This window comes from Tachyglossus aculeatus, chromosome 4 (assembly GCF_015852505.1).
Source record: "Tachyglossus aculeatus isolate mTacAcu1 chromosome 4, mTacAcu1.pri, whole genome shotgun sequence".
Classification (NCBI taxonomy): Eukaryota; Metazoa; Chordata; class Mammalia; order Monotremata; family Tachyglossidae; genus Tachyglossus; species Tachyglossus aculeatus.
In genome coordinates, this window is record NC_052069.1 from 136,049,884 (window position 1) to 136,068,107 (window position 18,224).

The following is an 18,224-nucleotide window of genomic DNA, read 5'->3' on the forward strand; positions in this document are numbered from 1 at the left end:
TGCTTACTGTGTGCGGAGCACTGTACTAAGCGCTTGGGAAATCCAAGTTGGCAACAGATAGAGACAGTCCCTACCCAACAGTGGGCTCATTAATTAATTCATTCATTTATTCAATCGTATTTATTGAGCGCTTACTGTGTGCAGAGCACTGGACTAAGTGCTTGGAAAGTCCAAGTTGGTAACAGATAGAGATGGTCCCTACCCAACAGTGGGCTCATTCATTCATTCATTCATTCAATCATATTTATTGAGCGCCTACTGTGTGCAGAGAACTGTACTAAGCGCTTGGGAAGTCCAAGTTGGCAACATATAGAAACGGTCCCTACCCAACAGTGGGCTCATAGTCTAGAAGAATAAATGCTAATAAATAAATAAATAGATAGATGGATAGAATTTATTATATATGATAAAATAAATAGATAGCATTTATTATGTATGATAATATATCGCATATATTATATTATATATGATGTATATTTATTATATATAAGTGCTATCATCATCATATAGATGTATATGTGCATATATAAATATATGTATGTGTGTGTACATGTGTTTGTACATATTTATTACTATATTTATTTATTTCTTTTACTTGTCCATACTTATTCTATTTCTTTTATTTGTTGAATAAGTCTTGTTTTGTCGTCTGTCTCCCCCACCGAGACCGCGAGCCCGTTGTTGGGCAGGGCCCGTCTCTCCATGCTGCCGACTTGGACTTCCCAAGCGCTTAGCCCAGCGCTCTGCACACAGTAAGCGCTCAATCAATCAATCAATCCATCGCATTTATGGTAATCAATAAATACGACGGAATGCTCACCTCGGTAACGGTACTGGGCGTTCCAGAGGAACTGAGATGCCACCAAGGGATGCTCCCGGAAGATGGTCTGCCCCTTGGGCACCGGCCGCCTGGCAAAGAGCCCCTTCCCCTGTAGTGAGAGACGGCGGGGCCGCGTTAGGCTGCTCTTAAAATAACACTCATTCGGCTCAAGATATTCATCCTCGCGCTATCTGTTAAGCGCTTCCTACATAGCAGGCGCCGTACTGAGCGCCGAGGTGGAGATGGATGGACGCGGTCCCCGTCGCCACTTACCTAGCGTATTCTTTGGGTGCTTACTGCTCCTTGGTACTTATTTTATTTTTTTTGAATGTTTAGTGCAAAGAGTGGCTTGGGAGCCAGAAGTCGTGGGTTCAAATCCTGCCTCTGCCAACGGGGTGAATTTGGACTTCACTTCTCCGGGCCTCAGTGACCTCATCTGGACAATGGGGATTAAAACCGTGAGCCCCCCGTGGGCCAACCTGATCACCTTGTAACCTTCCCAGCGCTTAGAACAGTGCTTGGCAGATAGTAACGGCTTAACAAAAATGCCATTATTATTACTAGAACAGTGCTTTGCACATAGTAAGCGCTTAATAAATGCCGTCATTATTATTACTATTATTATTTTCCACTGAGGCATAGAGAAGTAGAGGGGCTTGCCCCAGGTCACATGGCGGATGAGGCATCTCCCCCCACTTCTAGACTGTGAGCCCGTGGTGGGGTAGGGATGGTCTCTATCTCATCAATCTCTCTATTTCTATCTGTTGCCGAATTGGACTTTCCGAGCGCTTAGTACAGGGTTCTGCACACAGTCAGCGCTCAATAAATACGATGGAATGAATAACCTATGTCCATATCTATCATTTATTTCTTTCTATTAATGTCTGTCTCCCCTCCACTCTAGACTGTGAGCTCGCTGTGGGCGGGGAATGTGTCTGTTGACTGTTCTAACGTACTCTCCCAAGCGCTTAGTACACTGCTCTGCACCCAGTAATAATAATAATAATAATAATGATGCTGGTATTTGTTAAGCGCTTACTATGTGCCAAGCACTGTTCTAAGCACTGGGGTAGATATAATAATAATAATAACAATAATAATGGCATTTATTAAGCACTTACTATGTGCAAAGCACTGTTCTAAGCGCTGGGAAGGTTACAAGGTGATCAGATTGTCCCACAGGGGGCTCACAGTCTTCATCCCCATTTGACAGATAAGGGAACTGAGGCCCAGAGAAGTGAAGTGACTGGCCCAAAGTCACACAGCTGACAAATGGCGGAGCCGGGATTTGAACCCACGACCTCTGACTTCAAAGTCCGGGCTCCTTCCACTGAGCCACGCTGCTTCTAAGGTAATCAGGTTGTCCCACGTGGGGCTCACAGTCTTCATCCCATTTTACAGATGAGGGAACTGAGGCACAGAAAAGTGAAGTGACTTGCCCAAAGTCACATAGCTGACAAGTGGCAGAGCCAGGATTTGAACCCACGACCTATGACTCCAAAGCCGGGCTCTTTCCACTGAGCCACGCTGCTTCTCAATCTTCACAGTCTTCATCCCCATTGGACAGATGAGGGAACTGAGGCCCAGAGAAGTGAAGTGACTTGCCCAAAGTCACCCAGCTGACAAGTGGCGGAGCCAGGATTTGAACCCACGACCTCTGGCTCCCAAGCCCGGGCTCATTCCACTAAGTACTCGAAAAAATAAATAAGTACTAAGTAACAGTAAGCACTCAAAAAATACGACTGAACACACTAGGTAAACGGCGGAGCTGGGAGTCTACCCGCTGGGCCACACGGCTTCCCCTCATTCGTTGGTTCGATCGTATTTACCGAGCGCCTACTGTGTGCAGAGCACCGTACTAAGTGCTTGGGAAGTCCAACTGGGCAATAAAGAGGGCCAATCCCCGACCACCACGGGCTCACGGTCAAGACGGTCACGGTCACTCCCCCTTCTAGGCCGTAAGCCCGCTGTTGGGTAGGGACCGTCTCCCTAGGTTGCCGACTTGGACTTCCCAAGCGCTCAGCACAGTGCTCTGCACACAGTAAGTGCTCAATAAATGCAACTGAATGAATGAAGAGGGGAGACTGGACGGTCCCAGATGCAGTACCCACCTGTGAAGACTGGCTCCGGGGGGTGGAAATGAGGCCCTAAAGTCAACCAGGCCCCTGGTTGCTAATAATAAATGATATTTGTTAGGCGCTTACTATGTGCCAAGCACTGTTCTAAGCGCTGGGGGGATACAAGGTCATCAGGTTGTCCCTGCAGACCCCCAGAGAAGGGGCCTGGGGGGGCTTGGGGCCCGCTGAGGACACTGCCCCCGGCCTCAGCGCCCAACGCACAAGTGGACAACCTTGGGGGGGGGGGGGGGGCAGGCACACAACTACCGCTGGGGAGCGGAACTGTTATCATCATGGCATCCATTAAGCGCTTAATATGTGCCAGGCACTGTACTAAATGCTGGGGTGGATACAAGCAAACTGGGGTTGGCCCCAATCCCTGTCCCACGTGGTGCTCCCGGCCTCCTTCCCCATGTTACAGATGAGGAAACTGAGGCCCAGAGAAGGGAAGTGACTTGCCCAAGGCCACACGGCAGACAAGTGGCCCTTTTTCCCCTGCCCTAACCTCGTCCCCGCCACACAGCACTTGTGTAGATTTATAAATATTTATTACTCTATTTGATTTGTACATTTACTACTACTTGCATATATAAGTACATATTACTTTATTTTATTTGTAAATACTTACTACCACTTGCATATATTTGTACAGATTTATTACTCTATTTTATTTGTACAGATTTACTACTACTTGCATATATTTGTACAGATTTACTACTACTTGCATATATTTGTACAGATTTATTACTCTATTTTATTTGTACAGATTTACTACTACTTGCATATATTTGTACAGATTTATTACTCTATTTTATTTGTACAGATTTACTACTACTTGCATATATCTGCACAGATTTATTACTCAATTTTATTTGTACAGATTTACTACTACTTGCATATCTGTACAGCTTTATTACTCTATTTTATTTGTACAGATTTACTACTACTTGCATATAACTGTACAGATTTATTACTGTATTTTATTTGTACAGATTTACTACTACTTGCATACAACTACAGATTTATTACTGTACTTTATTTGTACAGATTTACTACTACTTGTATATATTTGTACAGATTTATTACTCTATTTTATTTGTACAGATTTACTACTACTTGCATACATTTGTACAGATTTATTACTCTATTTTATTTGTACAGATTTACTACTACTTGCATATATTTGTACAGATTTATTACTTAATTTTATTTGTACAGATTTACTACTACTTGCATATATTTGTACAGATTTATTACTCTATTTTATTTGTACAGATTTACTTCTACTTGCATGTATTTGTACAGATTTATTACTCTTATTTGTACAGATTTACTACTACTTGAATATATTTGTACAGATTTATTACTCTATTTTGTTTGTACATATTTACTACTACTTGCATATATCTGTACAGATTTATTACTCTATTTTATTTGTACAGATTTACTACTACTTGTATATATCTGTACAGATTTATTACTCTGTTTTATTTGTACAGATTTACTACTACTTGCATATATCTGTACGGATTTATTACTTTATTTTGTTTGTACAGATTTACTACTACTTGCGTATATCTGTACAGATTTATTACTCTATTTTGTTTGTACAGATTTACTACTACTTGCATATATTTGTACAGATTTATTACTCTATTTTATTTGTTCATATTTACTACTACTTGCATATATTTGTACAGATTTATTACTCTGTTTTATTTGTACAGATTTACTACTACTACTTGAATATATCTGTACAGATTTATTACTCTGATTTGTACAGATTTACTACTACTTGCATATATCTGTACAGATTTATTACTCTATTTGATTTGCACTGATTTACTACTACTTGCATATATTTGTATAGATTTACTCTATTTTATTTGTACAGATTTACTACTACTTGTATATATTTGTACAGATTTATTACTCTATTTTATTTGTACAGATTTACTACTACTTGCATACATTTGTACAGATTTATTACTCTATTTTATTTGTACAGACTTACTACTTGCATATATTTGTACAGATTACTCTATTTTATTTGTACAGATTTACTACTACTTGCATACATTTGTACAGATTTATTACTCTATTTTATTTGTACAGATTTGTACAATTTGTACTCTACTTATTTTATTAATGATGTGCATGTAGCAATAATTCATTTATTCTGACGGTTTTGACACCTGTCTCCATGTCTTGTTTTGTTGTCTGTCTCCCCCTTCTAGACTGTGAGCCCGCTGGTGAGTAGGGACCATTTATGTTGCCGACTTGTACTTCCCAGGCGCTTAGTACAGTGCTCTGCACACACAGTCAGCGCTCAATAAATACAATTGAATAAATGACTGAATGAATGAAAGTGGCAAAGCCGGGATTAGAACATCTCCTCTAGCCTTGTGGGCAGGGAATGTTTCTGTTTATTGCTGTACTGGACTCTCCCAAACACTCAGCACAGTGCTCTGCACATAGTAAGCACCCAATCAATACGATTGAATGAATGACTGAATGAATGAAAGTGGCGAAGCCGGGATTAGAACTCTCCTCTAGCCTTGTGGGCAGGGAATGTGTCTGTTTATTACTGTATTGGACTCTCCCAAACGCTCAGCACAGTGCTCTGCACATAGTAAGCGCCCAATCAATACAATTGACTGATTTGGGGCTCCCTGAAGCAGGTTCAGGATGGAGCCTCTAGACTGTCAGCACAGTGTGAGCAGGGAATGTTGCTATTTATTGCTCTATTGGACTCTCCCCAGTGCTCAGTACAGTGCTCCGCACACAGCCGGCGCTCAATAAGGAGGACTGAATGGATGAATGACAGACCGACCGATCACACCCAGGAATGAGGAAATTGGGGGGACGAGAGAAGGAGCAGGGGGAATCATTTGCACTTCCCTGGGCCTCAGTGACCTATCTGGAAAATGGGGATGAAGACTATGAGCCCCACGGGGGACAACCTCATCACCTTGTTATCTCCCCCAGCGCTTAGAACAGTTCTTGGCACGTAGTAAGCGCTTACGAGATACCATCATTATTATCATTATCTCATCTGGAAAATGGGGACGAAGACCGTGAGCCCCATGAGGGACAACCTGATTTCCTTCTATCTCCCCCGGCGCTTAGAACAGTGTTTGGCACGTAGTAAGTGCTTAGGAGATACCACCATTATTATTATCATTATCTCATCTGGAAAATGGGGACGAAGACCGTGAGCCCCACAGGGGACAACCTGATTTCCTACTATCTCCCCCGGCACTTAGAACAGTGCTTGGCACGTAGTAAGCGCTTAAGACATACCATCATTATTATTATCATTACCTCATCTGGAAAATGGGGATGAAGACTGTGAGCCCCACGGGGGACACCCTGATTTCCTTCTATCTCCCCCGGCGCTTAAAACGGTGCTTGGCACGTAGTAAGCGCTTAGGAGATACCATCATTATTATTATCATTATCTCATCTGGAAAATGGGGATGAAGACTGTGAGCCCCACGGGGGACAACCTCATCACCTTGTATCTCCCCCAGCGCTTAGAACAGTGCTTGGCACGTAGTAAGCGCTTAAGAGATACCATCATTATTATTATCATTATCTCATCTGGAAAATGGGGATGAAGACTGTGAGCACCACAGGGGACAACCTGATTTCCTTCTATCTGCCCCGGCGCTTAGAACAGTGCTTGGCACGTAGTAAGCGCTTAAGACATACCATCATTATTATTATCATTACCTCATCTGGAAAATGGGGATGAAGACTGTGAGCCCCACGGGGGACACCCTGATTTCCTTGTATCCCCCACCCCTGTGCTTAGAACAGTGCTTGGCATATAGTAAGCGCTTAAGAAATACCATCATTATTATTATTGTTATTATTCAGGCTTCATTTATTCATTCAGTTGTACTTGTTGAGCACTTACGGTGTGCACTGTACTGAGCGCTGGGGAAGAGTCCACTACAACAATAAACAGACCCATTCCCTGCCCACAACGAGCTGACAGTCTAGAGAAGCAGCGCGGCTCAGTGGAAAGAGCCCGGGCTTGGGTGTCGGAAGCCGTGGGTTCGAATCCCGGCTCCGCCACTTGTCAGCTGTGGGGCAAGTCACTTCACTTCTCTGGGCCTCAGTTCCCTCATCTGGAAAATGGGGATGGAGACTGGGAGCCCCACGTGGGACAACCTGATCCCCTTGTATCTGCCCCAGCACACAGAACAGTGCTTCGCCCATGGTAAGCGCAACAAATACCATCATTATTACTATTATTATTATCATTATTAACTTCTCTGTGTCTCGGTTCCCTCATCTGTAAGATGGGGACTAAGACTGTGAGCCCCACGGGGAACAACCTGATCACCTTGTAAACTCCCTAGCGCTTAGAACAGTGCTTGGCACATAGTAGGTGCTTAATGAATAGCAACATTATTATTATCTTCTCTAGGCCTCAGTTCCCTCACCTGTAAAATGGGGATGAAGACTGTGAGCCCCCCCGGGGGACAACCTGATCACCTTGTAACCTCCCCAGCGCTTAGAACAGTGCTTCGCACATAGTAAACGCTTAACAAATTCAATCATTATTTTTATTATAATTGGGGGGGAGGCAGACAATAATAGTAATCAACAAATGAGAGATACGGACATGCACAAAGCAGCCACTTAACTATCATTATTATTATTATTGGGAGGGGAAACAGACAATAATCACCCATTATTATATTATTACTATTGGGGGGAGGCAGACAATAATAGAAAACAATAAATGAGATATGAACATGCACAAAGCAGGCGTTTAACACCCATTATCATTATGATCATTATTATTATTAGAGGAGGGGAGGCAGACGATAATAGAAATCAATAAATGAGAGATATGGACATGCACAAAGCAGGCATTTAACAACCATTATCATTATTATTATCATTATCATTGCGGGGAAGGCAGACAATAATAGAAATCAATAAATGAGAGATGTGGACATGCACAAAGCAGGCATTTAACACCCATTATCATTATTATCATCATTATTATTTGGGGGGGGAGGCAGACAATAATATTGAAATCAACAAATGAGAGATGTGCACATGCACAAAGCAGCCATTTAACACCCATTATCATCATTATTATTGTTATTATTAGAGAGGGAGAGGTAGACAATAATAGAAATCAATAAATTGGAGATGTGGACATGCACAAAGCCGGCATTTCACACCCTTTATCATTATTATTATCTTTACTATTGTGGGGGGGGAGGGCAGACAATAATAGAAATCACTAAATGAGAACTGTGGACAAGCACAAACAGGCGTTTAAAACCCATTATCATCATTATTATGATTATTATTAGAGGAGGGGAGGCAGACAATAATAGAAATCAATGAATGAGAGATGTGGACATGCACAAAGCAGGCGTTTAACACCCATTATTATTATTATTATTATTATTATCATCGTTATTATTTGGGGGGAGGCAGACAATAATAGAAATCAATAAATGAGAGATGTGGACATGCACAAAGCAGGCGTTAAACACCCATTATCATTATTATCACTAGAGGAGGGGAGGCAGACAATAATAGCAATCAACAAATGAGAGATAGGGACATGCACAAAGCAGCCGTTTAACACACATTATCGTTATTATTATTAGAAAATGAGGGATGGGGACATCCACAAAGCAGGCATTTCACACCCATTATCATTATTATTATCATTATTATTGCGGGGGGGAAGAAAACAATAATAGAAATCAATAAACAAGAGATGTGGACATGCACAGAGAAGGCGTTTAACATCCATTATCATTATTATTATTATTGCAGAGGGGAGGCAGACAATAATAGGAATCAATAAATGAGAGATGTGGACATGCACAAAGCAGGCGTTTAACACCCATTATCATTATTATTATGAGAGGGGGGAGGCAGACAATAAAAGAAATCAATAAATGAGAAATGTGGACATGCACAAAACAGGCATTTCACACCCATTATCATTATTATTATCATTAATATGGGGGGAGGCAGACAATAATAGAAATCAATAAATGAGAGACGTGGACATGCATAAAGCAGGTGTTTATCACCCGTTATCATTATTATTATCATTATTTTTGGGGGGAGGCAGACAATAATAGAAATCAATAAATGAGAGATGTGGACATGCACAAAGCAGGCATTTATCACCCATTATCATTATTATTATCATTATTATTGGGGGGGGAGGCAGACAATAATAGAAATCAACAAATGAAAGATGTGAACATCCACAAAGCAGGCGTTTGACACCCATTATCATTATTATTATTAGAGAGGAGGAGACAGACAATAATAGAAATCAATAAATGAGAAATGTGGACATGCACAAAGCTGGCATTTAACACCCATTATCAGTACAATTATTATTATAAGAAGAGGGGAGGCAGACAATAATAGAAATCGGTAAATGAGAGATATGCACAAAACAGGCGTTTAATATCCATTATCATTATTGTTGGGGGGGAGGCAGACAATAATAGAAATCAATAAATGAGAGATGTGGACATAAGCAAAGCAGGCGTTTAACACCCATTATCATCATTATTATTACTAGAGAGGGGGAGGCAGACAGTAATAGAAATCAATAAATGAGAGATGTGGACATGCACAAAGCAGGCATTTAACACCCATTATCATCATCATCATTATTATTATTATTATTAGAGAGGGGGAGGCAGACAGTAACAGAAATCAATAAATGAGAGATGTGGACATGCACAAAGCAGGCGTTTAACACCCATTATCATTATTATTATTAGAAAGGGGGAGGCAGACAATAATAGAAATCACTAAATGAGAGATGTGGACGTCCACAAAGCAGGCGTTTATCACCCATTATCATTATTATTATCATTATTATTAGAGGGGTGGAGGCAGACAATAATAGAAATCAATAAATGAGATATGTGGACATGCACAAAGCTGGCATTTAACACCTATTATCCTTATTATTATTATTATTAGAGGAGAGGAGGCAGACAATAATAGAAATCGAAATGAGATATATGGACATCCACAAAGTAGGCGTTTATCATCCATTATCATTATTATTACCATTATTATTAGAAGGGGAAAGGCAGACAATAATTGAAATCCATGAATGAGAGATGTGGACATGCACAAAGCAGACGTTTCACACCCATTATCATTATTATTATTAGAGAGGGGGAGGCAGACAATAATAGAAATAAATAAATGAGAAATGTGGACATGCACAAAGCAGGCGTTTATCACCCATTATCATTATTATTACCATTATTATTAGAGGGGGTGAGGCAGACAATAATAGAAATCAATGAATGAGAGATGTGGACATGCACAAGGCAGGCGTTTCGCACCCATTATCATTATTATTATTAGAGAGGGGGAGGCAGACAATAATTGAAATCAATAAATGAGAAATGTGGACATGCACAAAGCAGGCATTTATCACCCATTATCATCATTATTAACGTTATTATTGGGGGGGAGGCAAACAATAATAGAAATCAATGAATGAGAAATGTGGACATGCACAAAGCAGGTGTTTAACACCCATTAACATTATTATTATTAGAGAGGGGTAGGCAGACAGTAACAGAAATCAACAAATGAGAGATGTGGACATGCACAAAGCAAGCGTTTATCGCCCATTATCATTATTATCATCATTATTATTGCCGGGGGGAGGCAGACAATAATAGAAATCAACAAATGAGAGATGTGGACGTGCACAAAGCAGACGTTTCACACCCATTATCATTATTATTATTAGAGAGGGGGAGGCAGACAATAATAGAAATAAATAAATGAGAAATGTGGACATGCACAAAGCAGGCGTTTATCACCCATTATCATTATTATTACCATTATTATTAGAGGGGGTGAGGCAGACAATAATAGAAATCAATGAATGAGAGATGTGGACATGCACAAGGCAGGCGTTTCGCACCCATTATCATTATTATCATTAGAGAGGGGGAGGCAGACAATAATTGAAATCAATAAATGAGAAATGTGGACATGCACAAAGCAGGCATTTATCACCCATTATCATCATTATTAACGTTATTATTGGGGGGGAGGCAAACAATAATAGAAATCAATGAATGAGAAATGTGGACATGCACAAAGCAGGTGTTTAACACCCATTAACATTATTATTATTAGAGAGGGGTAGGCAGACAGTAACAGAAATCAACAAATGAGAGATGTGGACATGCACAAAGCAAGCGTTTATCGCCCATTATCATTATTATCATCATTATTATTGCCGGGGGGAGACAGACAATAATAGAAATCAACAAATGAGAGATGTGGACGTGCACAAAGCAGGCGTTTAACACCCATTATTATCATTATTATTAGAGGAGGGGAGGCAGACAATAATAGAAATCACTAAATGAGGGATGTGGACATGCACAAAGCAGGCGTTTAACACCCATTATCATTATTATTATCATTATTATTAGAGGAGGGGAGGCAGAAAATAATAGAAATCAATGAATGAGAGATGTGGACATGCACAAAGCAGGCGTTTCACACCCATTATTATTATTGGAGGGGAGGAGGAAGACAATAATAGAAATCAATAAATAAGCGATGTGGACATGCACAACGCAGGCGTTTAACACCCATTATCATCATCATCATCATCATCATTATTATTATTGGAGAGAGGGAGGCAGACAACAATAGAAATCAATAAATGAAAGATGTGGACATGCACAAAACAGGCATTTCACACCCATTTTCATTATTATCATCATTATTATTAGAGGGAGGGAGGCAAACAGTAATAGAAAGCAACAAATGAGAGATGTGGACATGCACAAAGCAGACGTCTAACACCCATTATCATTATTATTATTAGAGAGGAGAGGCATACAATAATAGCAATCAATAAATCAGAGCTGTGAACACGCACAAAGCAGGCATTTATCACCCGTTATCGTTATTATTATCATTATTATCAGAGGAGGGGAGGCAGACAATAATAGAAATTAATAAATGAAAGATTTGGCATTTAACACCCATTATCATTATTACTGTTAGAGAGGGGGAAGCAGACAATAACAGAAATCAATGAAAGAGAGATGTGGACATGCACAAAGAAGGCATTTCACACCCATTATCGTTATTATTATTACTGGGGGGGAGGCAGACAGTAATAGAAATCAACGAATGAGAGATGTGGACATCCACAAAGCAGGCGTTTATCACCCATTATCACTATTATTATTGTTATTATCACTACAATTAGAGAGAGGGAGGCAGTTTATTACCCATTATCACTTTTATTAGTGTTATTATCATTACAATTAGAGAGGGGGAAGCAGTTTATCACCCATTATCACAACTGTTATCGTTATTATCATTATAATTAGAAAGGGGGAGGCAGTTTATCACCCATTATCACTATTATTATTGTTATTATCGTTATAATTAGAGAGGGGGAGGCAGTTTATCACCCATTATCACTATTATTATTGTTACTATCACTATAATTAGAGAGGGGGAGGCAGACAGTGATAGAAATCAGTAGATGAGAGATGTGGCCATGCGCAAAGCAGGCGTTTATCACCCATTATGAATGAAAATATAATGAATATAGGATATTAGCGTAATTATGAATACGATAACAATAATCATAATGATAATAACAATAAAAAGAATGCCGCTGAGAGCGGTGACCTTGTCGGCGCTGACGAAGCGGACGTCCACGGCTTCCCGAGCAGGGCCCTCGCACCACCAGAACGCGTCGCCCGTGGACGCCGCCATCCCGTCTGACCTCTGACCCCCCCCACCCCGCCGCAAGCCGGCCGGTCTCGCGAGATCTCGTCCACTTCCAGCCCCGGCCACGCCCACCCCTCGTTCCCCCCCCGCTTCCAATCTAGGCCACGCCCCCTCCGACCGCCGACTCAGCGCCACTGCGCATGCGCGGGCCCGGCGCCCGCGCCCACGGCGGGAAACCCCGCCCCCTACCGGCCCCCGTAATAATGATACTTCTATTATATGATTATTAATACACTTTATATGTATCGTTTACAACCTTAATTAACTGATATTTATTGTACCCTTAATATTACTCATTATAATTTCGTATGATTATACGATATATATGATTATATATAATATATTATATGTATTACATTATATATGAGATTATATGATTATACTAATATATATTACATGCATTATATATGATTATATGATTACATATGATTATTAATATGTTTTATTTATAACAATGATGCGGATGGCATGATTATTAATATATTTTATTATATGTTTATTATTTATGCTAATGGTGGCGTTTGTTGAGCGCTTACTATGTGCAGAGCACTGTTCTAAGCGCTGAGATTAGATTCCAAGCGATTGACTGAATATTAATATATATTTATATTATAAATATAAGTTTATTATGTAAATATGTCATATATTATAGTCATTCATTCATTCAATCGTATTTATTGAGCACTTACCGTGTGCAGGGCACTGTACTAAGCACTTAGGAAGTACAAGTTGGCAACACATAGAGACGGTCCCTACCCAACAGTGGGCTCACAGTCTAGAAGACTGTATATATAATATCCTATATATTCATATATTGCATATAATATGCTATATATTAACGTATTATATATTTATATGTTGTGTATCAATATATTATTTCTTATTATAATATAATTGCATGTATGTATTAATATATGTGAATGTTAATGTATAAAATATATTAAAATATTAATAAAATGTTAATGAGTGTTTCATATTGATATATGAATATTGATAATGTGTATTATCGCATTATAATAAATTAGTGGATAATATATGCTATATGCTAATTATTACTATGTGATAATTCTATAAGATAAATAATATGTGAAATTTTAATAAATGAATATTAATGAAATGTATTAATATTGAAGTATTGTATATTGATATGTTATATATTGATATAGAGAAGGTCCCTACCCAACAGCGGGCTCACAGTCTAGAAGACTGTATATGCAATAATATATTAATATGTCATATACAATATTTAACATAATATGATTCTTATAATTATATGTAATAACCATATATGATAATATATTGCATTGCATATTAATATAATATATTAATATATATCGTGCATGTTGCATTGGTATGGTGTGATTATTATAATTATATGTAATAATTATATATGATAATGTATTGTATTATATATTATATATGATGGTGTATTATTATGATCTGGATAATTTGTATTCTTAATTATTCTTAATTATAATAATAATAAATTACAATACATTTATATTTATTCATATTCTCAATTATTGTTCTTATATGATTGTTAATGTTCTATTTTATTTTTATTGTGTATTTATGTATGTATGGTCTTAATTAATTCTTAATTTATATTTATTTGTATTCTTAACTATAATAATTATGATTGTTAATAGTTTATTTTTACTATTTATATTTATTCCTATTCTAAGTTAATTCTTAATTTACATTCATTTATAATAATAATAATGATGACATTTATTCATTCATTCATTCAATCATATTTATTGAGCGCTTACTGTGTGCAGCGCACTGTACTAAGTGCTTGGGAAGTACAGGTTGGCAACATATAGAGACGAGCCCTACCCAACAATGGGCTCACAGTCTTAAGCGCTTACTATGTGCAAAGCACTGTTCTAAGCGCCGGGGATAATAGTAATAATGATGGCATTTGTTAAGCACTTACTATGTGCAAAGCACTGTTCTAAGTGCCGGGGAGGTTACAAGGTGATGAAGTTGTCCCACGGGGGGCTCACAGTCTTCATCCCCATTTTACAGATGAGGGAACTGAGGCCCAGAGAAGTGAAGTGACTTGCCCGAAGCCACCCAGCTGACAAGCGGCGGAGCCAGGATTCGAACCCAGGACCACTGACTCCCAAGCCCGCCCTCTTTCCGCTAAGCCACGCGCTTCCCAAGCACTGTACTAAGCGCTGAGGGAAGACTGAGCCCACCGTTGGGTAGGGACCGCCTATGTTGCCAACCTGTACTTCCCAAGCGCTTAGTACAGCGCTCCGCACACAGTAAGCACTCAATAAATACGATTGAATGAATGAATGCAGGACAATCGGGTTGGACAATCTTCATCCCCATCTTCCAGATGAGGGGACTGAGGCCCAGAGACGTGAAGTGACTTGTCCAAGGTCACGCAGCAGACATGAGACAGAGCCAGTCAAGTGTATTTATTGAGCGCTTACTGTGCGCAGAACACTGCCCTAATTCAGTCATTCAATCGTGTTTACTGAGCACTTACTGTGTGCAGAGCACTGTACTAAGCGCTTGGGAAGTCCAAGTTGGCAACATAGAGAGACAGTTCCTACCCAACAGTGGGCTCACAGTCTATTAAGCACTCACTATGTGCAAAGCACTGTTTTAAGCGCCTCGGAGAAGAGCCTAGAACAATACAGACACACTCCCTGCCCACAGTGAGCTTCCGGTCTGCAAACTAGAACCCAGATCCTTCTGACTCCCTGCCCGGGCTCTATCTACTAGACGACCCTTCCTCTCTCCCCCTGTGTGTGCCCGCCCTGAGACTGACGACGGGGATATTTATTTATATTATATTAATATATTAAAAATAATCATAAATAAAATCTGGCTACGTGGCTCAGTGGGAAGAGCCCGGGCTCGGGAGTCAGAGGTCGTGGGTTCGAATCCCCGCTCTGCCGCTTGTCAGCTGGGTGACTTTGGGCAACTATGTTGCCCAACTATGTGACTATGTTGCCAACTTGTACTTCCCAAGCGCTTAGTACAGTGCTCTGCACATAGTTAGCGCTCAATAAATACGATTGATTGAAGTCACTTCACTTCTCTGGGCCTCAGTTACCTCATCTGGAAAATGGGGATGAAGACTGTGAGCCCCCCCTTGGGACAACCTGATCACCTTGTATCCCCCCAGCCCTTAGAACAGTGCTTGGCACATAGTAAGCGCTTAACAAATACCATTATTATTATTATGATGATTGACTTCTCTGTACCTCAGTTACCTTATCTGGAAAATGGGGATTAAGACTGTGAGCCCCACGTGGGACAACCTGATCACCTTGTACCCAGCGCTCAGAACAGTGCTTGGCACATAGTAAGCACTTAACAAATACCATTATTATTATTATTATTATTATCATTATTAACTTCTCTGTACCTCAGTTCCCTCATCTGGAAAATGGGGATTAAGACTGTGAGCCCCACCTGGGACAACCTGATCACTTTGTATCTCCCCCAGCGCTTAGAACAGTGCCGGGCACATAGTGAGCGCTTAACAAATACCATTATTACTATTATTATCATTAACATCTCTGAACCTCAGTTCCCTCATCTGTAAAATGGGGATTAAGACTGTGAGCCCCACCTGGGACAACCTGATCACCTTGTATCTCCCCCAGCGCTTAGAACAGTGCCGGGCACATAGTAAGCGCTTAAATACCAAAATTATTATTATTATTAACTTCTCTGTACCTCAGTGACCTCATCTGGAAAATGGGGATTAAGACTGTGAGCCCCACCTGGGACAACCTGATCACTTTGTATCTCCCCCAGCGCTTAGAACAGTGCTTTGCACATAGTAAGTGCTTAATAAATACCATTATTATTATTAACTTCTCTGGGCCTCGGCTCCCTCATCTGAAAATGGGGGTGAAGACTGTGAGCCCCATGTGGGACAGCCTGATCACCTTGTATCCCCCCAGAGCTTAAAACAGTGCTTTGCACATAGTAAGTGCTTAATACCATTATTATTATTATTAATAATGAAAGGAAAATCCCCACACCACTGAAAATAACTGCAAATAAATTAACGATGCCTCCATCTCTTGATAAATAGCCTGGTAGGGGGCATCCTGAGGATGGGCAAAGGCAATCAAGGAGCCCCCCAATTCCCAGGGACCCCCATTTTCTCCCCCTCATTCATTCATTCATTCAATCGTATTTATTGAGCGCTTACCATGTGCAGAGCACTGGACTAAGCGCTTGGGACATCCAACTTGGCAACATATAGAGACGGTCCCTACCCAACAGTGGGCTCACGTGCTGGATGCCCAAGGCACAGAGAAGTTAAGTGACTTAGGGCAGTGCTGGGCCCATAGTAAGCGCTTGACAAATACCATTATTATTAATATTATTAATAATGAAAGAAAATCCCCAGCAGATCACCGAAAATAGAGCTTTATTGTAATACCTATCGCAGCAAATAAATTAACGATGCTTCCATCTCTTGATAAATAGCCTCCTGGTAGGGGGCATCCTGAGGCTAGGCAAAGGCAATCAAGGAGCCCCCCATCTCTTCCCTAATGAGCCCCCCAATTCCCAGGGACCCCCATTTTCTCCCCCTCGCCCCCCCACATACAGTGACGTCCATCACCTGAGCTCCGGCGCAGCAGCTGGGGGGATTGTGTGAGCACCAGTCGGGACCTCCCGGGGCCTCCGTAGGGGAGGCCCTGCTCTCCTTCACCTGGATTTTCCAGGGGTGTCCCCCCAGCCTGTCCACGTACGGACGGACGCCCAAGGCTGGTCTCCCCCGTCCCCCAGGTCAGATGGGAGGCCAAACGAGCGGGACAAGCTTAGGCAGGCGGGCGTCCATCCTCGGATTTTCCCGGCGGCCCCCGGGCCCGTCCCCTGATTCCCGAGGGACTAAATCCAAGGGATCGGGGCTGGAATTTGGGCCCCGTCCGATTAATTTCCAGTCGTGAAACCCACTGGGGAGCTCCAGGCGTCTGGCGTGTGCACAACGACACTGTACGGGCCGCCCATTCCGCTCCAAAGCCCTCCTGAAGGCCCGTCTCCTCCGAGAAGCCTTCCTTGACTAAGCCCCCCTTTCCTGCGTCGCCCTGCCTCTCCCCCCACGGTGCTTATAATGGTAACGGCATTTATGAAGCGCTTACTATGTGCCGAGCACTGTTCTAAGCGCTGGGGAGGCTACAAGGTGATCAGGTTGTCCCACGGGGGGCTCACAATCTTCATCCCCGTTTTCCAGATGAGGAAACTGAGAGAAGTGAAGTGACTCTCCCAATGTCACACGGGGCGGAGGTGGGATTTGAACCCATGACCTCTAACGCCCAAGCCCGGGCTCTTTCCACTGAGCCACGCTGTGTGTCTGTATCCATCATCTATTTATTGATACTAACGTCCTGTCCCCCCCCGATTCATTCAATCATATTTATTGAGCGCCGACAGTGTGCAGAGCACTGTACTGAGCGCTTGGGAAGTACAAATTGTCAACATAGAGGGACGGTCCC

The 18,224-nt window shown here is 41.1% G+C and overlaps 1 protein-coding gene across 1 annotated transcript in view; it reads right to left on the reverse strand.

Moving 5' to 3' along the window:
- Positions 1-17,739, reverse strand: part of SMYD5 (SMYD family member 5) — a 67,204-nt gene extending 49,465 nt beyond the window's left edge. The window contains exons 1-4 of the mRNA XM_038745732.1: positions 17,686-17,739; positions 17,481-17,619; positions 12,643-12,878; positions 821-929 (exon numbers count right to left, since the gene is read on the reverse strand). Of these exons, the coding sequence (XP_038601660.1) occupies positions 821-929; positions 12,643-12,878; positions 17,481-17,619; positions 17,686-17,739 (538 nt within the window). The remainder of the gene's footprint in view (positions 1-820; positions 930-12,642; positions 12,879-17,480; positions 17,620-17,685) is intronic.
- Positions 17,740-18,224: the final 485 nt, after the last annotated feature.